General features: G+C 34.2%; 1 protein-coding gene across 2 annotated transcripts in view; it reads right to left on the bottom strand.

The window, feature by feature from the left end:
- Positions 1-396: 396 nt before the first annotated feature.
- Tgs1 (Trimethylguanosine synthase 1) overlaps positions 397-27,906 on the bottom strand; it is a 64,170-nt gene continuing 36,660 nt past the window's right edge. For both annotated transcript variants that reach the window (XM_035355052.2, XM_035355053.1), the window contains 4 exons: positions 20,072-20,203; positions 9,624-9,837; positions 4,491-4,569; positions 397-634 (listed from right to left, as the gene is read on the bottom strand). In XM_035355052.2, the coding sequence (XP_035210943.1) occupies positions 524-634; positions 4,491-4,569; positions 9,624-9,837; positions 20,072-20,203 (536 nt within the window). In that variant the 3' untranslated portion in view covers positions 397-523. The remainder of the gene's footprint in view (positions 635-4,490; positions 4,570-9,623; positions 9,838-20,071; positions 20,204-27,906) is intronic.

Genomic DNA, 27,906 nt, shown 5'->3' with positions numbered 1-27,906 from the left:
TACTCCAATGGTTTTCTCTAAGTTCAGAAACAAGCTGCAACATCTATACCACAACTCTACTCCCATAAACTCTGTTGTGTGTCTGGTGGAATATTTCAGGCATAGTTACTTTTGAGATATTGAAACCTGTTTAGACTACCACTGAAGACTTCTAGCGTCAACAGCTTGAATCAAATTCTTTTAGCTATATATCCTACGCTAGCAACAGAATAGGTACTATCCTACACTAAGACAATGCAAAGTTTTAGACATTTTTATGAGTTATTTTCCAAGCTGCCAGAGTTGATAGCCACAAGGTGATGAAAGAAAAAAAAAAAAATTTTTTTTAAATGATTTACAAGTTGGCATCAGGGACATATTATTCAGTATGGTGAATTTCTAAAGTGAAAAGCAGTATTAAAAGCTTTTAAACATTTATTTGAATGAAATCAATACAAATTCAAACAATTACATTATTTTAAAACCTTGCATATGTACATGGGATTCAGATGAAAATATCATGAGAACAGTATGGATGCTAGATTCATTCATTTTGCACTAACTCTCCATAATAAGCTGTTATAGTTTTAACTTTCTTGTTCAAAACATTTTGCTCTATCTCAACATTATTGCCATCTCCAGCTAATCGAGCCAACTAAAAAATAAAATCTTATATTTAAACAAATAATAATACACAAGTGAAAATAAAAATATATGAGCACAGGTTTTTATAAAACAAATGAACATGCAAAAACATAAAAACAGACATGCCAAAAATTCAAAATCTTCAATTGCATTAAAATTACAATTGAAATATTTAAAATATATATTTTTAACCATCTGACTGGCAAGGGGTTTCACTAAGACAGCTCAAATTTCCAAAAACTGCCACGAGAAATTGGTTTTTTCTTGATTTCAATGCCAAAATGTTCCTGGTAGGTTATACCTGGATTTATGCATTTTTAACTCACTGTCTTAATTTCTTGAACATATACATACACTCTCACAGACATCACAAAAAATATTCTAGGGTGTATATATTATGGCTTTGCCAGTCAAAGGGTTGAACCCTTTTTGACACATTAAAATAATAAAATATTATGCATTTTTAACACACTGTCTTAATTTCTTGGACATATACATACGCTCTCACAGAGATCACAAAAAATATTCTAGGGTGTATATATTATGGATTTGCCAGTCAAAGGGTTGAACCCTTTCTGACACATGAAAATAATAAAACATTATACAATAAATATACAATGTATTATTTAGATAAAAATACATGAAAAAATATGATTCATGTTTCATTAAATCCCAAGATTATAAAATAGTAACTACATTAACAGTTTCTTTTTGATATGTTGTCATCATTAATTCAAGTATCATAATGATGCACTGGATGGGGGGGGGGAGAACTGAGCTTATAAGCTTTTGGAGAAAGGGGGTTAATAGTTTAGAATTAGTAATAATTTTTTTAATTTAAGTAATGAATAAACAATAAAGATAAAACATAATACATTTCTTAAAATAATCACCCTTTTGCAAAATCATATAGATTTAGTTGTGCCTGTCACAAGCTCTGAATAAATAAATGATCTTTCCGAAAAATTACAATTAAACCTATTTTTAAAACCTAGTATGATCGGTACATAAATTTCAATGCAATTACCAATAAGTATTTAAATCAAAATAATAAAATGCTTTGGTAACATACTCATTGATGTATGCCTACATTTATTCATTATAACAGTCTTCAGACAAAATCTTTATTCTACACTGCTGACCATTAAAATTATAATCATCTGATGAGTAAAAATCACATGAAAGGAAGAAGAGTTTGGGATATGCAAATGACTAGTATTTCAATGCATTTAGATGATGCAGAAGGGAGAAATGACATGTAAAAAATTGCATAAAAGAAGAGTTGTGTAGTGGATTTCTCATTCGGACAGTGCTTTAGAAGGTCAGAGTTTGCTCAGAATATTGTGTTATACCTTGAATAAGAAGAAACGCTTACCAGCAAATGTCAGAATTCGAAAGAGGCAGGATCATTGCCTATCAAGTGTGTGGATATCGCTCGTTGCACTGGTTGACATCCAGTCACTGTCACGCGAATATGGAACCAGTGGGTTGCTAAGGGTGATCATGTTGAACTGCACAAAGGATCTCAGTGCCCTCCCGTGACTATCACTAGAGAAGACATATTGTGAGGTTAGCCCTGAAAAACCGTGCAACCACATAATGGACCATTAGTCAGGAAATGGGCATCTTTACAGCTCGCTGAGTATCCATTCATTAGGTTGCCCGTTGCACTGGTCGACATTTGCAGAAGCATGGATTATCAGCAGACCGACAATTACTTCGGCTTCCCTTAACAATGCAGCATAGAGAGAGACAGCGACTCTGGTGGACCAAATTGACATAGCTGGATACAGGAGTGGCACAATGTCATCTTTACAAATGAGTCCCAGTTCTGCGTGAAGTATTCTAATTGCTGTATATGTGTCTGGAGACTCTGAGGAGATAGCACATCGTCTGCTTGTATTCGATATCAGCACAGCAACCCTGCACCTCATGTGATGGTTTGGGCAGCCATTCGGTACATGACACACACATCTCTAGTCCAGATCAATGGTAATTTGAAAACAGATCGGTACATTTCTGACATCTTACATCCAGTGGTTGCCCTATCTTCGAGGCCTGCCAAACACCATCTTCCAAAAAGATAATGCAAGACCACATGTTGCACGTCTTATTCTGATCTTACTTGATCCACAGGGTATTCATTTGCTGCCCTGGCCAGCACAGTCTCCAAATCTGTCTTCCATTGAAAACATCTGGCCATGGGTTGCTCAGAGACTGACCCGCCATTCCTCTCCAGCTAATATGGTTGATGAAGTGTGGCATAAATTTGAAGCAGCATGGAATGAGTTGCCTGTTTCTGCCATCAAAGCTCAGTTCGACTCCATGCCTAACCGGGTTAAGGTCTGTTTTAGCTGGGGTGGTAGCTGTTTCTACTGATCTCACACCCCTGTAAACTCCAAAACTGCTTACAAATTTAATCATTTTGTCTTTATGCCATACTGTTTACATACAATAAATATATTTTTTGTATTTGCTTTCCTTCATGGTGTTGCAATTTTAATGGACAGCAGTGTATTAATAAATGCAGCATTATTTCAATTAAAATTTCTTGCAAATTGACCATATACAAAGCAAATTATAAGCCATTTACATTATGTACTTAAAAGTATTTTGCGTCTTCACTACTTCTTGAAATACACTTCAAATTTGAAAAACATTTTGCATTCATTTTAAGTCTTTTGCTTCCTTGACAATAAAAGCAATGCAAGCAGAATTTAGAACATGCAATCAAACTGATTTATTTGCACAATTTTTTTTAATGCCGCTCATAATAAGTATGTGGAAATTTAAACTTTTTTATACATATAAATTCATAATTTTTCATCAAATACAATTTCTCTTGGAAAAACTGACTACTGATTATACAAAACATTTGTCTCAGAAATTTTCTCACGTTTTTATCCCAGACATGTTTGTATATTCAATTACAAGGTTTTAAAAATAAGATGCACTATTTTACAGAAACAGTTTCAACATCGCAAAAGGATACCTAGTAGAAAAAATAACTTTCATGTGCAAAAATTCCAATTAGCAAATAATCCTTATATTTGAATTAATTCACATCTTTATGTGCAAAACTTATTAAGATACAATGCAAACTTTTGACTCCCCCCCCCAAAAAAACTGTTGTTTATAAACCCCTTCAGATCTGAGTTATCGTCCATTCTGAATTGAACTTTTTTATGTTAGTAAGTGTGTAAGGCTTCCCACTTACTTTAAAATACAGACTGATCGAATAAATTTGCAGACACATACCAAACAATAAGACAACAGCACACAGTAAAGAATATTTCCACCACAATGAAGGCCTCTTTAGCAGTCATAAAACTGAAAGTGTGGTAAAATGATTGCAATGATAGCTCAGTGTTACAGTGGAATGTCTACATGAAAAATTACTACATTTATTACACTGAAAATGATGCACAACAGCTATTATATACCAGCATATTGAAATAAGACAACAACAAAACACTGACAAAAACAGAATAGTTACTCAAAGAAGAATACAGAAGATTATGTTGCATGAAATATTGCAAATCACATCAATGCTCTCTGCCTAAGAGGAAAGATGTTTTTATGAAAGACTTTCAATAAAAAATAGCTTGTTTTTATATTACACCTGTGGAAAACCATTAAAAACACCTATGCAGTCAACTAGTTCATCTGGGTTTGAATTACCAGTATTTAGCAGTTTTAACTACTCGGTCACTGATGGCATCTGAGAAACACAAAAGAGAATATACTTATCATAATAATAATAAAAAAATATTTTAATTTAAAATAGGAGGGGGCAATACACCTTTCTTACAAAAATTATTCAATATTTATGTGCAAAATTAGCTTCAAGGTAAAATGCTACATACCTGATTAACGATTGTGTTCCTTGGCACAAAAAGGGCAACATTTTTAGTAATCTTCTGAGCTGCTTCTATAGTTTTATATGTATGAAAAGTCAAGGAAAAGTAAACAAATATATAATGAGAAAATTTCTAAGTTTTATGATTGAAGATATTTTTATCTAACATATCGTTTAAAAATTTATTAATGGCAGTTTTAAGGATTTCAGATATTCTATTTTTAAATTTCACCCATTTCCTGTTCTTTCTTTCTAATGACCTAACAGCTGGCCAACAAACAGGAATTAAAAAAATTAAAGTAATTAATTACCTACACCCGTACTTCACTTTTGTAATATCATCTTAGAATTAGATAGATCTGTAAGTGGGATGTATTATTATTAAACATAAACTAACATTTAACTTAATTATAAAATAAATTCAAGAATAAAATCAAATTCATAAAAATTTTCAGGCAATTAGCATTAAACTATAAAATGTCTTGAAACTTTTATATCTTACACTTATAACAGTCACACATATTGTAAAGAAGATCAGTGACTTCTTTTTTTCACATACCATTATAAGTTTTACTAACAATAAGTTTAAAACTAATTCTTTCTTTTACGCCTCATTTTGTCATGCACATTATTTAGTTCAGAGGATTTATGCAGATTATATGTCAAAGGCATAGGTTAAACAGAGAAGTAAAATAACAATCAGCAGGATTTGCATCAGAAGCTTGGTTCTTGCCACTGCAACTGCTTGCTTAGAGAGAAAGCTGATGATCAGAAAAGAATAGAATGTCTGACAATGGCAAGTGCTGAAAGTTAGTTGCACTTTGTCTGCCTGACCCAGTTAGTGTTGTAGCAATTAACATACAGAATTTAATATCCAATAAACTACTGAAGCACCAAAAGTGATAAGTTGTTATCTATTGAATAGGTTTGTAAGAAACAAAATTTTATGTTATTTTTTACATTTTTGTGTTCTATCTTGCACCTACTGTAAAGATTACGGAAGGTGATCACTCACCTTAACACAAAAAGATAATGCCTAAGAGTGAGCAGTTAGTTATACAAAATTATATTATGTCAGTAGATAACCTGTAGTCATTATAGATGTACATGGTTACTATTACATTTTATTACTTTTAAAAAATATCCCTTTAAAAGCACTATTAAACCCACAATACAAGAACATGTTACAGTAGTTATAATTCATGATATTGGTTTTAAAATATTAGGAAAATCACATATTATCAGCTATAAAACATGCATGTTTTGTAGCAACAATACATAATAAAATACTTTTTATCTTTTTTAATTTGAAAATTTCCAAATATTTTTGTTACTTTACATAAATTTCCTTCTCTTAATTTTTTTTTAATTAAAGTTTATTTGGTTCAATAAGCAAATTAATGTTTCTACTATTCTCTGCTTCATCTCCTAATCTGTTAATGTTTTAGCAATACCTTTAATGATCAGTTGTCTTCTGCTTCATGTAATCAATTTTTCCTTCAATACGTTTCCTCTTCATTTCAGAATTTTCAGATTAAAGTAAAGATTTCTGTTACTATTTAATTAAAGAAATGCTTGTATTTAGAATGTATAGATGAAGCTGATAATTTTGTTTCTTTATTTAGAATAAATACAAAATGATACAAGGTCAGGGTCAGCAGAGCCTATTGAAAAAATATATGAAATGGTATAAGGTCAGGGACACAGCCATCATAGTATATCATAAGAGCAATTATGGCAGAATTTTTATAGCACCAAGTGAAGTGACCAAGTGAAGCACCAAGCAACAAAATCTAGGGGTGGAAAAATTTTTAGAATTTATGACAGGCACTGGACAACAGAATTTAGGACACCCAGAGACTACACCAGGTGACAAAATGGTTAGTGCTAGCTCTGTATATGGTGCACTAAGACATATAACATGAATCTTTTAAACTGTCAGTTTTCAGTTTCTTTATTAACAGAAAATTTTCCTTTCTACAGATACCAACCCATGTGACAAGATTAGAACAATTTTTGCAATTTTCTATGCTTTAGTGAAGAGAGACTTCTAGGGTTAAATGCAAAATAAAAATCAAATAATTTTGCTTTCATTAGATTTCTACAAATTGTGTAAAGGTTAAGAAATGCATCGCATAAAACTTGTCATTATGTGCTAGTATCATGAAGACACTTTTAATTTTGTCACATTTGTTTAGAATTGTAAGTCTATAAATCTTGCCTTAAAATCCTTCTAAATTTACTAAAGTGCAAGGTCTAAAATTTGAAAGAAAAGTTATACCTACCAACTTTGTAAGAACAAAAAGCCAAAAAAAAATTTCCAAAAAGAAAAACATAAAGTGAATTTTCAAAAGAAGCATATACTAATACATATTTGAATATTCTGATACGATTACAAGGGGAAAAAAATATGAAAGACGATAAATGAAATTAATTTAAAAATAATTACAGCAGCTTTTTTTGCTTTTTCTAAAAATTATTTCGAAAACTGAGCTCTACAGCATTCATCATCTTGTTTATTTTTCAGAATAAAAATATTCATAAGCAATAGAAATGGAAAGCAATGTCACTAATATAATTTTAATAAATTATCATTTTTATTATGTATCAATGTCATTATGATGGTTAAAAAAATCGTCAAAAGATTTGCTAATGACTGAATAAAAAATTGTGTGTGCAAACTGATCCTTGAAACCGACAAAATGTTGATAAGTCACCAAATTTAATGCTGCAAAAAAAAAAAAAAAAAAAAAAAACTTATATCCTAAAAAGGGGAAAAGTTGTTTTTTATTGTAATATTTTATGAACTCTTCATTAGGAAGGGGGGGGGAATTTTCAATACATTTTTGTTTCAGTTTACGCAGGGCTTAGTGTCCAAAAAATCGAGTATTCACCATTTAAATTAAATAGGAAAAAATTCAAAAGGTGACCCATCAAATATAAGTTCTTCAATGAATCGACAGAAAATATTGCACTAAAATGTTAATTTACACTCAAAATGGCAGTCGGGAGGAGAAAAAAAAAAGAACTGTTAGATGAGTAAAGTCGAGAACCTTTTGCCAATTTTGGCTGAAATTAAGCATTTCAAAAAAAAAAAAAAAAAAAAAAAAAAAAAAAAAAAAAAAAACCTAAGGACTTATAAGGACTGTATGAATCCTGAACAAAATATTAAAAATAAAATAAAATATACTTTGTAATGTATGGGAAACAATTTCTTTGCCGTTCTCAGTGCTAGACGTATTAATCCATACACAAGGAAAATTGCTACAGGTGAAGTGGCAGCCTTATGTTCTGGGATTATTTTTCCTGGGATGTCCCGCATACCATTCATTATAAGTAGAATTGTGAACAATGAGGTGTATTTGCATATCTTAGAGAACACAATGTTACCATGGGCAAGAGAACATGCCACTGAAGTAGTACTATCCACAAGATAGCTATCAGAAGTATTCAGAAAACTGGTAATAGGGCTGTTTCGAATGAAAAGGCTTGATGTTCTGCATGACCCTCTAAGTCACTGGACCTAAACCCAATTGAGAACTTATACAATAAACTAAAAAATAGAGATGAAGGCTATCACCCACCAAACTTGAAGGAACTTTGGAAAACTGTGCAAGATGCATAGATTTCTATTTCTGCTGAAAGATATGCAACAATCATAGTTGATTTTGCTAAACAGAATTAGTGCAGTCATTAAAAACAAAGGTTTTGCAACAAAATAAAGAAGTTTAAAATGTTTGTAACAAAGAAATCTCTTTATTCTCAATAATCAAGTACTTTTATTTTATTTATTTTTTGGGTTAAATGAATTTTTAAGATAGTTCAGAGAAAAATATTATGATATGATTACAGTTCAATAATCAAATAGAATATTTACAGAATCAATCAACTTTAAAACAGTTTCCTAACAATACACTGTGAATTAAAAAAGTTAAACAGACATTACTCATAAATGTGCAGAAAAGCAAAAGATGTTTCTTTCCTTTCTTCCCCCTTTTCTTTAATGGAAAACCCCTTGGTATTCCTATTAAAGAATGTAATTTGTAATAATCTGGTAGCATGCCTTACTTGTTGCTCAAACAACTGACGATATATATGTAGTAAACATAATGCATACTTTCAACATTTATTCATAAATCATTGAATTTTTTTTTAAAAAGGGATTTTAAACTATGCAAAACTGTTGCTATGATGGCAAGTTTTTTAAAATATGCTTTATATAAATTATTTGAAGGCTGTAATTTGTTCCCATTGCCTTTTATAAACAATACATTTAAAAAACTTATGTTATAATAAAATTGAATTTAAGATAATATTATATGCCAGAAGGTAATGATACAATTCTGAATCTTTTATTAATTAACTGAAGGTATTACCAAATGCTAGCAAGTCTGATTCAATTGGGGGGGGGTGAAAAATAAGTAAAATATTTTTTCACAGATATTACAGAAATTTTACAAAACAGTAAGTCTCATTGAACAGTCAACTCCTGTTCAATGAGAAATTACTGCTAATTAATGTATTGTTTAAAATAAGGAATTATATATCAAATTAATGATTCACATAAGAAGTAAAATTATTACAATTAAGGAATAATGGAGATGGAAAACATATATGTCTAAATTATAGTATTTTATTATTAAATGGTAGACATTTTTTAATCATTACAGATTTTTATTTAGACTTAATGTTACAGAAAATCAGAGAAAAACCTTGTAATTAATTATTTCCAGCTACTAAAATTCCCTGAGAAAAATTACTTGATAGAGAGAAATGGAATATCGTAAGCAGACCAATGCCTGAAACAGCTGTTACAACAGCTTATATTTTTACATATATGCTGAATAATTAATGCTTTGCAAAAAATTTCTTTTTTAAAATTATCTGTTAAAATAATGGTAAAAGGTGAAATAGATGCACTACTGTTATAATAAAATACAATTTCCAGAGATAAAGTATTTTGCAAAAGAACTTTAAGATTCTTTGAAAATTATGTAGTTCGAAGTGTGTATGTATACTGCTTGCAAATTTGGTGATAAAGGTTAAAAAAAATTAACAGATATTATAATTTAGAGTAAATATGAAAAAGTAGCACAAAAAATCCTACTTCAGTTAAAAACTAAAAAAATTAAAAGGATATATATCAGGCTCAATTCTGGAAATGTCATATTCTTGTTCATTTAAATATTCAGGGCCACCCCATGGTGGACTAAGGAATACAACATCAGCTTTCAAAGATGGTGCAATGCTGAAGAAATCTCCAACAATGAAATCAATATATTGATCAACTCCATAAACTTTAGCATTGTTCTTTGCCATCTCAACTTTCTTTGGATCGATATCAATGGCTATAACTGAAAAACATAATAGATATTCCCATATTAGTACACAATAGAATTCACACACACATAAAATATTATATACACATATAAAATTTAATTCTTATTTGCAATAGCCCCTAAATTCTACTTTTTAATTTAATTATTTCTCCTTTCCATCTTAAAAAATGATAAAATGCTTATGTCAAAAGTCTTTTTTAAAAGTATCATTCCAGAATTTAATGCTCTCATATGGTTTTTATAAAATACAAGTAACTCACATATTTACATAACAGCAAAAATTAATGTAAAATCATTTATCTAATGGCATTCAAATCAAAATTTTTAATTGATAATAACAAAGTAATACTAAACTGAAAGATAAAGCAACTTCATTTCTTAATCTACCACAGTAAGATAACCTTCCAATTAAAGAAATTTTTTTTGAAGTGTTTGTTTTTGTCTGACAAACAAATAATCTGCCAGCTGTAAAAATTGAAATAAGTACCTGTTTTGCTTTTTGGGCTAATCATTGTGATTCTTGTATGATCCTGATTTAATATGCTTTCTATAACAATTGGTCTGATAGAATGAAACACTTAAAAGGGGATTTGGATAGCATTATTTCTTGTTTGTAAAAAAGTGCCAGCTGTAAAAAATGAAATAAATACCTGTTTTGCCTTTTGGGCTAATCAATGTATGATCATGCCTAATATGCTTTCTATAACAATTGTTCTGATAGGATGAAACATAAAAAGGGATTTGGATCGCATTATCTTTTGTTGGGAAAAAATTGTCTCTTCAACACGATTCAAATCAAATCACTCTTCTTAAATACCTTTGCCATAACTATATTAGGAAGGGGGCCATAGAATGAATCTATCTGCAGATGTTTGGCTCTTGTATGATCATAAAAATAATTTATTTCAGTTGAATAAATGCTTCCAAAGATGCTGTGTTAGTGTGTCATTTCAATCAATTCAATATCTTTATTACAGTGTTTACACACATCAGAAATCATTTCTATCAAGTGATTCAATAGATCTAAATGGATCAATAATCAGTGCAACAGACACTGAATGATGTGTTTATTTATGCTCTAAAGTTTGCTTTTGCAGTTTTAAGTTGCGAAGTATACTCAGGGTACAGAACTCATCGAGTACTTCATTTTGATATAAAAACCTTACATGATGGAAATATTGAACTTTAAAAGATTAGTGGATTTAATAGTATCAACAGTGTACTACAATACATAATCCAGGTATAACTTTTGAATATCTTAGACATATTAATTTTGATAAATTTTTTGAACGAATTTTATGAAAACAGCTTTATTTTATGATATATGAATGTAGTAAAACTATATCTCCAGAACAGTATTAATTTTAAAACTTTCAAACTTTCAGCCACTATTATTTTATTGTCAAGCAAATAGTTTTTATATATTAGCACATTAATACATTGTCAGGTTCAGCAAATTACTCATTTCTAATAGCTAAATATATATATAATATATAATATTTTTCATTAATTGCAAACTAAATAAATAAGAATTTTAATTGCATACCAATATAAAGGCACAAAAAAACTTAAAACAGATTAATACCTCAAAAGACTTCCTTTCACAAGCAACCAAACGTATGGATTATTTAAATGCTTATTTAACAGAAGAAAGCATTTCTAAAGACTGTGATATTAAAATACATCACTTGCTCACTCATCTTCTCAATTTAATGGCTGAACAATACCTACAAATGGCTACTTTAGAAGAAAAGGCCAAACTTTCTAAAAACGTAGATGAGAAACTTCTAAATATAGCTCAGATGAGTAAGAAAGAGACTTATGCTGAAAAGGTAGCAAAACCAGTGTAAAAAGGAGCTAGATCCAAATCTATATTTTCTCATACTGTATAAAAGGTGAAGAAGAACATTTAGTTCTAGTTTACCCAAAGAATCAAAAATAAACTTTAGAAAACGTGAAAAATCACTTAGTTCAAAATATTGATCCGATGAAAATAAAAGGCAGTATTATGAGAGTAAGGAAAATGAAAAAGAGTGGAGTACTAATAAAAGTGGCCCGAAAGGGGATGATATGACACTTATTGAACAGGCAATTCAAGAAAATGAAAAGTTTGAGGAAACTGTGAAGGTTAAAAGGCATGCAAAAATTAATCCCAAAATTATAATATACAGTACAAAGTCTCTAATCCCGACGTCCACTATCCGGAATGATCTATAATCCTGACCTCAAAGCCACAAGTTTTTTTTTTTTTTTTAGATTTATGTATGCGTGTTTAATGTTTACGCATGCGTGTTTAGCACAAAAAATGAAGCAACTTAAACAACTTACATTGAAAGAAATGTTTAATATAGTAAACAAATAAATATTAAGCTTTTTTTTTTTTTGTAAATTTTGATACCCTTTAGATCATAATTGCTCTTTATTTCGTAAATTACAGTTTCATATTTTTAATTGCATAATTTCTGCATGCCATCTTATCAGATTTAAATTTATGATCTATAATCCGGAAAAACCCTTAATCCGGAATCACCGAAGTCCCGACAAGTGAGGATTACGGACTTTGTACTGTATAATGTAAATGAAGAACTTGTAAAACAGGTTTGTAGAACTTATAGATACTATACAGACACAAAATGATGTATATGGATTCTGTGTTGGATGTAAAATTTTCAATAAATGGAAAACTTGGTAATAGCTGCGTGCAGAGGGTAGATTCTGATTCTTTCAAACTTATGGTTCAGAATCAACATGTAAATCACAAATGCAGAAGGAATACAGTATGAGAATTCCTTAGAGTGACTCAGTATCAAATGCATCAATTACAGGCATACTAAAAAATATTCCAATGTTGAGTAAAGATGCTCTAAATGTGGAGACACCGGACACAGTGAGTACACTGTCCAACTGTGGAATCTTGTTGTATCAATTGTAAACAAGAAAATTAAAAGAAATCTCAGAACTATTTATGATGCTAAAGCCAAATAGTGTGGTTGTCTAAAATGAGAATTAGAATTATATGAAAGAAAAATAAATTATGGACAAATTCTGTATTGCTTAGTTGAATGTACAGAACAGCAATAGTGTGTGTCCACAATTTAGTGCAAATTTAGTGCAAATTTAGATTTAGAAAAATCCCTAATACCGGCTTGTATTCAAGAACCATATAGTATATATAAAGGGAAACTTTCAGGTTTCCCACTCAAATACAGACAGTACAAAAAAAGACTAAACCAAAAGCAGCAAAAAGTATATACTCCCGGTCTCTTGGTTTTGTACTATTGTACAGAGCACATTGTTGCCGTTCCAATAGCAGGACCCAATCCATTTATAGTCTGCTCTGTTCAGCAGCAGTCTTATAGCAGTCTATTATAATTCTGCAGAGTAATTAACAGAGAATGAAACTGTGTTGGACTGATTGTATACCTTTAAGAGAAAGTCTATTTACTAACTTTCAATACACAGAAGATTTAAATACAGAAAATAAAAAAAATAAAAAATAATAATAATTATACAGACTACAGAGGAGCTACATAATCTGTATAATAATACAAAAATTACAAATAAAATTGCCAAAACCCTTTTTTTAGTTCCATCCCTGGTAAATAAAAGAATAAACTATTCAAAGGAAAAGTTAAGGGCATTGAGAAGTAGATATCAGAGTGAGATTTGGAACAAGTTGGACAGAGACTACTATGCATCATTTACAGAAAAGAGGAAGCCCTTTATAAATGCATAAAAGTAAGCCAAGGTTAATTCTTGGAATAATTTTTGAGAAAATCTTTCTCCTAAGTTGGCATTTCGAACTTATTACAACTTGGCAAAAGGAAAAAGCATATCTCCTTTGCAACTTTATTAAATAAAGAAGGTGGTTCATATATAATGAATATCCAAGAAACAGTAGAATACATTATTTCCTATCCCTTTCCTCAGCAGATATTATAGAACAGATTCGATTAGAGAAAGAGTTGAGTCTACTAATAGAAATCAAAATGATCTCTACTTTACACATAATGAGAATAAAGATATCTTCAAATAAAGGTGGAACACCAGGTATCGATGGAATTACTTTAGAATTAGTTGAAGAACTTTATTTGGTAAATAGCAAACTTTTCTTACATACCATGAACTCTTGCCACAAATTAAGTTATTTTCCAGAGTCATGAAAAGTTGCTAATTTAGTGCTATTTCCCCAAAAAGCAAAAGCTAAAACAGATCCCAGTGCCTACCAACCAATCTGCTTTCTTTCTACCTGAGGAAAGGCTTCAGATAAACTACTAGCACAAAGACTCACATACTTCCTATTGAATAATAAACTATTACATCAGTAATTAAGACACAATAACACGCCGAATAAATACTAATTCAGAAGTCAAACAACAAAAATCAGCGTTAATTTACAAAATTTTCACAGGACTAATTTCGATGGTTTTACCGAACCATCATCTTCAGCTGCAAAACCGCAAATGAACAAGATAGGAAATAATGTTTAGATAAGATAAGAAAGCCTGGACAAGAATAAGCAAGTGGCGCCATCTGTTGGCGAAACCAGAACTAAAACATAATTTCTCAAAAAGCCGAAGGTAAATTTGGATTGGAATTAGGATCGTTAACTAGAACAGAAAGATTTTTATGAATGTGAAATGCCTCTAGAAAATCCAGTTCTCCAATGGAAGATGTTTTTTGAATAATTTTGGCAGCAGAAAAATTGAAAGTGTGATTTTCGGACCAACAATCTTGCGCATCAGAAGACTTCTGTGTTTCCTTTTTTCTAACATATGCCTCATGTTCCTTGACGCGAAATTTTAAGGCTCTCTTAGTTTGGCCAATGTAAATTAAACCGCACTGGCAAGGAATCTTATAAATACCCCAGGAATTCATATCCGGAATGGGGTCCTTGAGTATAGAAGTTGGAATTTTATTGATGGGAGAGTAAACAACCCGAAAGTTAAATTTCTGCAAAATATGTGCAACTTTATAACTAATTGATGGAAAGAAGGGAATGACAACAGAATTTTTATAATCTCCTAAAATAAGAGTGTGGCTTTTAGTGTGTTGAGATGAGAATTTTTTAACTGCTTGATTAATAATGTTGGGTGAAAAGCCCCTGTCAATAGCTATTGCTTTTAAATTATTTAGTTCTTCATCAAGGGCTAGTTTGGAGGAGCAAACTTGAAGAGCACGGAAAACATAGGAATAAAATGAAGCTAACTTTTGTTTAGTCGGATGACATGATTTAAAGTGTGGTGGAAGGCAAACCGATGAAGGTTTACGGTAAACTGTAGTACTGAAGTTGGATGTGTTACATGTGACCAGAATGTCGAGAAACGGAAGAGAATTGCAAGTCTCAAGTTCAAAAGTGAACTGAATAGCAGGATCAATAGAATTCATTGTTGAAAGAACTCTATTTAAATCATCTTTATTACCTTCAAACAGGGTAAAAGTATCGTCTACGTAGCGGAACCATGCCGGGAAGTTTAAAGTTTCAAACAATTTTGATTCATAATAATGCATGTAGATATCAGCCAGGATGGGACTGAGGGGGCTTCCCATGGCTAATCCCTCAGTTTGCTTGTAATATTTATTTTGGAAAACAAAATGTGTTTGTTTCAAACAGAGTTGAGTGAGAGAAATTAGCTCATCAATTTCGATGCAAGAGAAATGAAATTCGCGAAGTCTGGTTTCTAGACATCTTAATGCACCCTCCACTGGGACATTGGTGAATAATTATTTTACATCAAAAGAAACCATGAGTAAATTACGAGAAGAAATGTTTTTAACCTTTTTTACAAACTCTAAACTTTAATTTTTTATGGTGTAAATGTTATTGTCTAATAGAGTGGAAAATCTAGAAACTAAATATTTAGCTAATGGATACGAGGCAGTACCTAAATTTGATACAATAGGGCAGAAAGGAATACCACTTTTATGAATTTTGGGAAGAGCATATAATCTGGCACAATTCGCAACAGATGGGATAAGCGAATGTTTTAAGTTGCTTGAAATGATTTGCGAAGATTTGATCAGTACCAATATGGATTTACACCAAATAAAGGAACAGTGGATGCACAGGACAATCTAATAACTACCAGCAAAAACAATTATACTTGAAAACTTGTGTAATTTTTCTATATATGATGTCTGCCTTTAATAATCTCTGATGGCTAAGTCTACTCGCCACACTCAAAGTCCAGCAAACCTCTAAATGTATTCAAGAATTATTTTCATAATAGAAAAGTAAGCTATAAAAGAGACGGTGTCAAAGTCTTCAAAAATTGTTACAAAGGTACACCTCAAAAATCTTATTTTGGCCCAGTTTTTGTGAAATATTAAGGCTAATACGTCATTACAAATAGACTTAGGAAATGATCTCACTCTTCAAGCATATGCCAATATTTTCAGCATCATTGTTGGCAGCAGAAATCAAACAGACTTAGAAAGAAAAGCACAGCAATCATTAGAGAATACAGAAAAATGGAGTGCTAAATACATACAGTAAGACCCCGCTTAACGTGGGGGATACGTTCCATCAAAGTAGAGCGTAATGCGAAACAGCGCTAAACGAGGCTATCTTTACATGTAAATATTGGGGTTAGGGGAAGATGGCTAGGAAATTGGTTAGGTATTAAATTTAAAAAGTATGTTTTTTTAATAAAAATAAAACCAAACATTTATTTCTTAAAGCCCAAATTAATACCACATTATTATTTCTTGCAAAAATAAAAACAAAATATAAATAACAAAACGAATATTCTTAAAAAAAAAAAAACAAATAAAATTCTCAGTCATATTTAGTTAGCCTTCCGCGTTTTCAGTGTTCTGCCTTTTTGTGACAAAAGCATCTAATGTTGTTTGCCTTTTTCTTTTGCGTTGTTCTCTTAAAAGTTCTTCATAAACGGATAGAGCATCTCTAACACCACGCCTTACTTTTGAGCTCCTGTCAAAATTCGGATCATTTTCAATGAATTGATCCATTATTTCAGTTATGGTAGACAAACTCCTTTTTACAAACGCCATCGAAAGTTCTTTTTGCTCTTCTTCTGAATCACTGCTGTCAACATTTTTGTTTTCTTCTTGTTCAGTTAATTCCTTGAGCTCATCATTAGAAAGACTAGCCGCTACTTCTTGAATTATTTCTTCAACATCTTCCACATTTACCCCTTCAAAATATGTCTGTACAATACCGCACCAAACAAGAAATACAAGTATACTCTTTTGGATATGTATTTGAAACCTATCGCTGCATAATATTTCGGGGAATCCCCGTATGCTGCGAGCGATTTCGTGGAATCCCCGGGTTGAAATAAAAGAGCGCTAAAATGAAACAGCGCTAAACGAAACAGTGTTAAGCGGGGTCTTACTGGACTTTTAATACAAAAATTACAAATAAAATTGGTAACTAATTAATTAAAACTTAGTTTCAACAGCACTAAAAAATAGAAAGAAAGGAGGAGGGAAAAGAAAAAAAAAAAAAAAAAAAAAGAAAGAAAGAAAGAAAGAAAGAAAGAAAGAAAAACAACATATCTTTGAGTACAAAACTAGTTATATATATATATATATATATATATATAAAACCCCACCTCAAGATTATGATGGTAGAATGTCCCCATTTGAAATAGTAATACATTAAAATAGCTAGGGTTCATTCTTGGTAAAAAAATAATCTGGATTCTGCAACTCTCAGAATTGCAAGATCGAACAAATGTAATTATCAATTATTCAAATTGTCTTATGATCCACATATGGGGACTTAGATGGAAACTATGGAAATAATTGTATTTAAGAGCATTTGAAAGATTATGTTATATGGTTGTCCTACATGGTGGCATTACAGTGGTACGGTAACAGCAACAACTAGGTTGCTCAAATTCAGTGAATTGCACTACTACATTTAACTAAAGTTCTTGGTACTACAACAACAACTTCAATTTATAATAGTACTTTTCAAATTATATCCACAAACTTTTATTTGTTTTTTAAGAATTCATTTTTCAAACCAGTCATAATATTTCAAATACATTAGTGTGAAAACCTTAAGCTACTTTTCTGATGTTGGCTGTAATTCCATAAAAAATCAACTGAGAGACATGAAATTCATAAATTACAGAGGCATAATGTAGTATTTAAAGGATGAAGAAAGTAGAATAGGTAAAAAAAATTGAACAGGATGCATATAGTATAGAATGAACAGAAAAAGGCTTTATTAACTGAATGGTGTTGGCACCAAAAATTATCTGCCAAGAAGCAAAACAACAAACCAAAGAGGCTTAAGGAATATGACCTCCCCTAACTGCAATGGTTGCATTGCACCGTCTACTGATATTCAATACCAGATTATATCTAACAATTCTTGGGGTAAGCATTCCCATACTTAGAGAAGAATCTGTTCCAGTTGCCTGATGTTCTCCAGAGGGTAATATCGTGCTGCCAGGATTCTTTCTAAAGCAGTGTTTTTCAAAGTTTGGTACGCGTACCCTAGGGGTACGGGAAAAGTTTGGTGGAAGTATGCGTTGCACCAAAGTTTGGTGGAGATATGCACTGCACCGTGTTTGGCTGCATCTAATTCTATGTTCTCATGAGTCAAGACAGTCTTGTGAGGCATGAGATGGTCCGGTATGACATGGCGGGAATATATCACGTTTCGTTACAGAGACAATTTACTTTGTTAATAGGATGGCTTCTCCATGTGTCTGTATATTTTTCGATTTTGTGCAATTTTCCTTATAGGAAATGTTTGTTATGTGCTTTGGTAAGTCCCACTGATTTTGATTATTTTTATTCCTAACGTAGGTTATGGATCACTGTTTGAAATCTTTTATTATTATGTGTATGTCACAAAAAAGAAAAATAAATATATTTTCAAATATATTTTGTTATTAAAATAAATCCATTTTTTTACAAGGGGCATTCAGCATTACAAAAATTATAGAAGGGGTACACATATGTCAAAAGTTTGGGAAATACTGCTCTAAAGTATCTCACACACTTTATTGAGATTTAATCAGGGAAGTACACTGCCCAAATCATTCTGTGGATATCTTCACTTGCCAGCAGCTCTTCAACAGCGTGAGTCCTGTGTGGCCACACACTGTCATCCATAAAATCAAAGTTGGGACTAACAGTACTCCTGAAAAGATGAAAGCGGGAAAAGATAACTTCATCACAGTAATAATCTCCATAAGTGAACATCTGTAAAAAATGTGGTACTCTATCTGCTTGTCTATTATTGTGCCTTCCTATACAAGCACACTAGGACCACCCCAGTGGACTCTTTCCCAGATGTTAGTGGAATGAAAAAGTGTCTCTACCTCTCTTCACACTGACTGGTGCTGAGAGCTGTTTGTCAGACTGAAATGACTCTCATCAGACTCCATTGATGAGATTTCCAGTCTTTTTGTTCTCTACATCATTGTAAACAGTGTTGCATCATTGTAAACAGTGTTGCTTTTAATGGTATGTAGTGTTCATGATGGTCGGCATATAAACCGTCTTTATGAAATTGTCTGGCCACAGTAAACAGGACACTTATCATCTGGTTGTTGTGTGTAACTGCTGAACAATGCTGCCTGTTATCTGGTTTTGATCTCTTTTCACTTGCAGGGCGATATATCAGTCATCAATGTGTTCCTTGGTTCACCTACAGCCGTACCTGCCATTCGGAAGGCTTTCCAAGCTCGTGAAACAAGTTTTATCAATTCCAAACTCTTGGGAAAAGATGTCAAACTATACCTCTACTCATTCTATCTTTTCTTGTAGTCATAGTGCACATATCATCTTCCCTTTTACTTGCAAAAGAATACCTGGAAATAAGCATTTCTTCTTTTTAAATTGTCTTGCACAGTGTGCCCTGACTCCTCATGTTCTGCATTCCCTGATGCATTTTCTGATGTCATGGTGCTGATATTTGCATCACCTTTCTACTGACTTTACATTGTACTGATTATAAAAAGCCCATTTCAGCAGCTGCATGGTTGTACGTTGAAAAATGAATTTGTTGCTTAAGTTTTGCACACTAATGTGTATGGCAGCACTGGAACAACTCTTAAAATCAAAAATAAATTACTGCTTTACATAGACCAAAATTCATTTATTTAGCTAATTTAATTATGATACAGCATATTTTTATTATATGGTTTAAAAGGGATACCTTTAATGAAAGAAAATATTTTTTATGCTTTGGGAGGAGGGGGGGGCTCGTGCTATCCCACGTACTGCCAAGAAAAAACTAAATGTACACAATACTTAAACATACCATGATTACATGTATGAGCAAACTGAATTGTGTTGCCTCCAGCTCCACAGAAAGCATCTACTATAATACCACAGGCACACCTCTCAGCAATATGTTGAGCTATTTTTTCTGGGGTTACGGAAAACCATGACTCTGAAACGAAAAGAAAAGAAAAATTGTCATACAAACTAACTAGCAAAAGTGGTACAGCAAAATTTCGATCATCCACACACTTTGGTACCAAGGGTTGTGTGGATTAGAGAGTTTTTCAATTTCTAAGTTTTGTTTACATTTTCTCATATCTGATTTTTAAATTATATTTGGATGGATTACAAATAACTAACCAACTAAAGCATACTTATATCTTGATATATATATATATATATACAGTCAAACGTCATTAAATTCGGATACCCATAATCCGGAATGATCTATAATCCGGACCTCAAAGCTAAAAACTTTTTGCGCATGCACCGCATTGACACATGCGCATAGGTGTTTACGCGTGCGCGTAAGACCTTTACGACTGCGCATATGCGTGTGCACAAGTGCAGAATACGTTTTCGCTTGCGTGTTTAATGCATAACGGACGGTATAATCTAAAATTATCTAATTATCTATTTCAGTTAATGTTGATGATTGTGTTGTTCCTTAATCTTCGAATTGGATGCGGCTTATTATTTTTTGCAGACTGTAAGAGCAATTTTATAAAAGTAAACTTGCGATTATGTCAAATAGAATTCCCGATGCTGGAGCTCCCAAAGGATCTACAAAACGAAAGTATGTTTCAATGTCCATCAAACAAAAAGTGGAATTGCTGCAAAAAATGGATAAAGACATCAAGAAGGTGACAGAGAGGTTAGTGAGTGAGTGAGTGAGAGATTATGGCGCAAAACCAAAGTTGATTATAGTGCGCCAAACGCGAGATGGGGTGAGTACAATTGATGAAATTAAAATACAATAAATAAAAACAAGTAGACAAATGTGTCAAATCCAGAGGATGAAGTCATATAAAAACAAGTTAAAACCACACATTTAAAATTCAAGACACAATTTTCAAAACAAATTACATTAGGTGATAAAAGCCAGTCTCTTTTAAATAATAAAATAAATTACAATTCACCTCCTTTCCGATTAAACGGTCGAGAGGTAAGTCACAGCTATTAAAATACTTCTGACGAAGATTATTAAAATATGGACACTCAATTAAAATATGACGGACAGATAGACAAACATTACAATTTGAACAAACAGGCTCATTCTCTGCTTTTAAAAGGTAGCCATGTGTCACTCTTGTGTGACCAATTCTGAGGCGAGTCAAAAGAACTTCTTCTTTACGATTTCCAGCAAAATCCCAATGCTCAATTCTAGGCTTTACTTGTCTTAACTTGTTTTGACGCTGAACATCCCAAAATTGCTGCCATTTTTTTCGTATCTTCTTTTTCACAACACAACAGATGTCTCCAAAAGGGATGAGGCGATTGGACAGTTCAACAGCAGATTTGGCTGTGATATCTGCCAGCTCATTCCCTTTAATTCCCACATGACCGGGAACCCAGCAGTACAGAATTTCATATCCACGACTCGTTAGGTTTATATGTATCTTGAGAACATCCACTATGACTGGGTTTTGAGTGTTAGAAAAAGCTTCTAAAGATTTCAGTGCACTATAGGAGTCTGTATAAACTATAAACTTTTTGTGGCAGAGCCTAGAGATGTACAAAAGACAATAATATATTGCAGTTAATTCCAATGTTAAGACAGAGGAGGCATGGTGCAAGCGTCTGCCCTCCATGTAGTCTTCAATTACGAATGCCATCCCGACATGATCTGTTGACTTGGATCCATCTGTATAAACTGGAAGATAACTGCTATATTTGTGCCTGTGCTCAGCAAAGAGTTGTCTATAAATGATGTCATTGGTGCTTGCCTTGACGTGATGCTTGAAAACATCAAGAAGCTGAATCCGTGCATTTTCCCAAGGTGGGAATTCAAAATTCTGTACTGCTTGGGGACGCATATCAGAGAGGGAATATTCCTCAATGATAGGGCGAAGTCTTAAAGGAAAGGTAGGAATACAGGATGGACGTGTTTCAAATAATGTATTACACTCATTATCAAGTAAGCATAGCTTATTGGGATGTTCAGGTTGTGATAGAATATTAAAATATTGCAAAAGGGACAATTGCTCACGCCTCAGATAAAGTGATGGTTCGTTAGAGTCAACATACAGGCTCTGGACAGGAGAAGTCCTGAAAGCTCCTGAACAAATCCGCAAACCCTGATGGTGAACAGGATCCAGTTTTAACAAAACAGATGAGCGAGCGGATCCATAAACAGCTGAGCCATAGTCCAGTCTAGAGCGGATAAGCGCTCTGTAAATGCAAAGCATGGAGCAACGCTCTGCACCCCAGGAGGTGTTCGCCAACACTTTTAAAATATTTAGTGTTTTGAGACACTTCTTTCTCAGGTTTAAAACATGAGAAAGGAAAGTCAATTTCTGGTCGAACGTCACTCCTAAAAATTTTACTTCGGGCGCTACTGGAATAATTGTACCATTTAGATATAACTCAGGTTCAGCATGGAGACCTCGCTTCCTACAAAAGTGCACGCACACAGTTTTCTGTTTCGAAAAAGTAAATCCCTGTTTGTCTGACCATTCTTGGATCTTATTCAGAGCCATCTGCAATTGCCTCTCTATGTATCTCATGTCTGCTCCTCGACAGCTAATCTGTAAATCATCTACATATAGTGATCCCAAGATGGTAGGAGGAAGTTCTTTTAATACAGAATTTATTTTTAAACTGAACAGCGTTACACTAAGCACACAGCCTTGAGGCACACCCTCTTCCTGTTGAAAAACATCCGAAAAAACAGAGCCAATCCTTACTTGAAAAGTTCTAGCGTTCAAGAAATTCTGTATGAAAATTGGTAGGTTGCCGCGCAAGCCACTCTCGTGAAGATCCCGGAGTATACCGTATCTCCATGCCTTATCATAAGCTTTCTCAATGTCGAAGAATATTGAGACAAGGTGACTTCTTCTGACAAAGGCTTTTCGAATAGATGTCTCTAATAGAAGCATATTGTCTACGGTCGTTCTCCCCTTTCGAAAACCGCTCTGATAAGGCGACATAATATTATTCTTTTCCAAGAAGTAGACTAGGCGGCTGTTTACCATCTTTTCAAACAGTTTGCAAACACAACTGGTAAGGGCAATTGGCCGATAGTTCGAGGGATTCCTCGGGTCTTTCCCTGGCTTCGCAATAGGAATGACAACAGCTCTCCTCCATGCACTGGGAAATGTACGCTCCTTCCACACTCTATTGTAAAGTGTGAGAAGGGCACTCAGTGACTTATAGGACAGATGCTTTAGCATTTCATAATACACACCATCCAGACCCGGACAAGACCTATGTGTCTGCAACAAAGCTCTCTTTAATTCAACCATAGTAAAGTCTCTATTGTACGGCTCAAAGTTGGAAGAGTTGAAAGCGATGGGATTTTTCTCAGAGCGTTGCTTGATAGAAAGAAATGCAGGTGAGTAATTTCGGCTGGAAGAAACGGCAGCAAATGTCTCACCAATTGTATTTGCAATTTCTTCTATGGAGCTAATCACTCGGCCATCTTTTTCCAGAAAGGAAAGTGAGTGGTCTTTATACATTCCACATGCTTTTCGAACTCTTTCCCAAACCCGCTTACTAGGCGTAGAGGATGTTATTGAGGACACATATGAAATCCAGGAATCCCTCTGGCTCTGCCTTCTTACTTTCCGTGCATTTGCTTTGGCTCTTTTAAAAGCTATGAGGTTTCGCAGAGTAGGATATCTACGAAAAATACCCCATGCTTTTTTCTGTTTTTTCAGTGCTTCATGACAGTCGCGATTCCACCACGGTTTCGAATATTTTAGTGTTTTTCCTGATGTTTTAGGAATCGAAAGCATAGCTGCCTGAATAATAGTATTAATAACAGCTTCCACAGCGTCATCGATATGCACATCTTCTACCATTTCCTCTGTGAGGTCTGCGGAGGAAGAGAAGAGTTCCCAGTCTGCCCTGTCCAGGATAAAACGAGGGACTCTCGACACGGGGTTTGCTCCTCTTCGTGCAAGAGACACAAAAATAGGATAATGATCGCTGTTGTACAGGTCATTTCCGACACTAAAAGTGCAAAATGGCAACAGAGATGGTGAACAGATGGCAAGATCGAGAGCGTGGAATGTCCTTGAAGCCTCATGGAAGTACGTATCTTGCCCATTATTTAGGAGACAAAGGCTGTGATCTTCGATCATCTGCTCAATTTGTCTTCCTCGGCAATTTGTATCTTTGCAACCCCAGAGTGGACTATGGCCGTTAAAATCTCCTATTATGATAAAAGGCTCAGGCAGCTGCTCTATTAGATTATTTAAATCTTGCTGATAAATGTGCTCATTTGGAGGCAAATACAAAGAAACAAATGAAAGAACAATATCAAAATTTACTTGAGTAGCGACAACTTGGAGGGATGTCGTCAAAGGAAGTACATTTGAGGGATAATCCAGTGAGGAGAGGAGACCTACTCCTCCACTGGCACACTCACCTGCAAGGTTATCCTTCCTGACGAAAGAAAACCTCCGAAGTTTTGCATGGTGTTCTGGTTTCAGATTTGTTTCCTGTATTGCTAAGCACACAGGATGGTACACATTTATTATAGATTTGATGTCAAGCAAATTTCGGTGGAAACCGCGACAGTTCCATGACACGAGGGTGGCCATTATGAATGGTTTTTGTTTTTCCTGTGCTGTTCTTTTGTTTTTCGTGGAAGTAGATGCCTGGGAAATTCCAGACCCTCTTCCACTTCCATAAAGTCTGAATCCGCAGATTCAGAAATCATGTCATCAAGAGAGCTATTGCTGCGACTTCTACTTTTATTTGATATTTTTTGTGTGGCAGTTTTCGGCTTACTTTGAATAACTGTTTCTTTCTTTTGTACTATATGGGTTGCATTTTCTTTTTTCTTGTTGGATGTAGACGGTTGGGTTTTATTTGGTAGGGTCTGTGTGCCTATTGATGTTTGGGTGGCAACTGTACGATATGATTTAACAGCACTGGCGTATGATGAATTTGGTCGAAGCTGTGTGCTCTGGACTAGTCTTCTGGCTTCGGCGTAAGAGATGTTCCTAGTAACTTTTGTAGTCTGGATTTCTTTTTCCGATTTCCATTTTGGGCACAAGCGAGAAAATGCTGGGTGGTCACCCTTGCAATTTATACACAAAGGCGCAGCGGTACAATTATCAGAATCGTGGCCAATCTGTGAGCATCGGGCGCACGTGAGGCTGCCACGACAAGACGTCTTAGAATGGCCGAAACGCTGGCATTGGAAACATCGCATAGGGTTTGGAATATAAGGTCTTACAGGAATATTTAGATATCCGGTCTTAATATTCTTAGGCAGATCAGGCGTGTTGAAGGTAAGGATCACATGTTTCGTGTCTATCAACTTACCTTCTTTACGCATCTTGATCCGCCTTACACCGCAGACATTTTGTTCGGATAACTCAGAAGCGATCTCTTCTTCAGAAACATACAGAAGGTCGAATTCTGAGATTACACCATGACAATAGTTCAGTGACTTATGGGGTGTTACAGTGACATTCGCTTGCCCAAGTTGAGTAATCTGAAGTAAAGAAGCAGACTGGGTGGCTGAGTTTGTATCAATAAGCAAGTCTCCGGAGCAGAGACGCTTTATGTTTCTCGGCTCACCAATACAAGACTGGATGTATTTATTTATTACGAAAGGAGACATCTTATGCATTTCGCCAGAAGGACTAGAGATGACTAGGAAACGGGGACTATTGTGATGATTTTTTTATTTGCATCTGTCCGTAATTTTTTTGCAGAATTTTCAGAACTAGGTTGAGTGACAGGTTGAGTGACTGTTTTAGTAGTAGACGTTTCAGAACTAGGTTGAATGATTGGTTTATTAGTAGATGTTTCAGAACTAGGTTGAGTGACTGGTTTAGTAGTAGATGTTTCAGAGCTAGGTTGAGAGACTGGAGTGACTTGAGTAACTGGAGTGATCTCGAAATCTTTAATTAAATATATGTGTGAAGAAGCCATATTGAAGAGAAGAAAGATTCGGGTCCGACGGCCCCGCCCACCACGGAGCCCTACAAGGGAACACAGATTCCTGTGTTAGGGCTAGCCGGACCTATACGCAAACTGAAGCCCCACAGTCGGCTTTTCCGAAAGCAGGTACTCCCGAGAGCTTGACCCCAAGCCACTGACACAAGGACTAGTGACCAGCCGATTGACACCCGTGAGGACGACTAAGGTGCCTCCCGTTTAGCTGAAGCAGAGGCCAAAGTAGTGTGTTGGGGACAGTACCTCGCCCCTCAACTACCAGGACCCTCCTTTCCAGCGACACGGGTCTCCACGCACGGCAAACACGTGGGCAGTTTTCTCGCCATTTGAAAATTGGACGCAAGGGTTGTTCCAGTTTCTCGTGACGAGCCCCAAACTCCGTAGAGAGAAACCACAAGGGAGAAGGGAAGGGAAAAAGTTCCAGTTAAGAGGAGAGGAGACGGATAAGAGGATAGATCACTGGGGCTCCAGGATCGTGACACCCGTCTCATCAAGAAGATGATCCCCTGAAGGGCTAGGGTACCTCGGGATTGCCACACCCGTACTCACAGAAGTGAGCCCCCTGAGGGGGACAGAGAGGTTAGTGAAAACGAAAAAATTTTGATTGACAAGTTAGTCGGTATTCTCGGCACAGCAATTACGGGACTTGAACAACGGAACAAGAAAGTATGTCTGTTTATAGAATTAAAGAGAAAGTATTATCACATAAAACGAAGCAACTTAAACAACTTACATTGAAAGAAATGTTTAATAAAGTAAACAAATAAATATTAAGCTTTTTTTTTTTTTTTTTTTTTTTTTGTAAATTTTGATACCCTTTAGATCATAATTGTTCTTTATTTCATAAATTACGGTTTCATATTTTTAATTTTAGAATTTCTGCATGCCATTTACGAGATTTAAACTGATGATCTATAATCCGGAATTGCCGAAGTCCCGACGAGTCCGGATTAACGACTTTTGACTGTATATAAAAAGTAATTACATTTGGATGGATTACACCAATCACTACTCATACCTTGAGATATATATAGAGAGAGAGACAAATACAAATAAATAACTGACTAAAGCACACACTTATCCTGAGATATATATATACATACAAAAAGTAAGAAGTTTAAAACCAATTCCACAGAACCAAAAGAAGTGAAATTCAATATCAGTAAATTTTGAAATTTCCTATAAATACACTGCTCAACATTGAAAATGCAATACCATGAAGGAGTGGTCAGAAAGTGATGAAATTTGGAAAAAAGACAGAGACAGCAAGCAGCAATAAGTGATCTTTATTTCAAAATTATAGTCAGAATACAAAGCGAGAATGGCGTCGGCTCAGTAGGATGTAGAACCAACGCGGACAGCGATGTACGAAGAAACACGTCTAAGCATAGAGTAAATAAGCGTGCGGATGGTGTCCTGAAAGATGGCTCTCCATTCCCTTTCAACCATTTGCCACAGTTCGTCGTCTGAAGGAGGCAGAGGCAGAGTCTGCAAATGGCGTCTAATCACATCCCACACATGTTCGATTGTGACAGGTCAGGAGAGTACGGTGGCCAGGGAAGCATCTGTATACCTTGCAGAGCATGTTGGCAGATGCGAACACTGTGTGGTCGGGCGTTATCCTGCTGAAAAATTGCAATAGGCAGCCTCTGTAGGTAGGAGATTGCCACCGGTCGCAGTACATTATCCAAGTATCGTTGGGCCGTCGTAGTGCCCTGAATACGAACTAGAGGTGAC

The sequence above is a fragment of the Stegodyphus dumicola genome, chromosome 1 (assembly GCF_044657685.1).
Source record: "Stegodyphus dumicola isolate Sdum_Otavi_A_Nest chromosome 1, ASM4465768v1".
Lineage (NCBI taxonomy): Eukaryota > Metazoa > Arthropoda > Arachnida > Araneae > Eresidae > Stegodyphus > Stegodyphus dumicola.
Note: the sequence above shows the minus strand (reverse complement) of the source record. Positions and strands in the feature narration are given on the sequence as shown.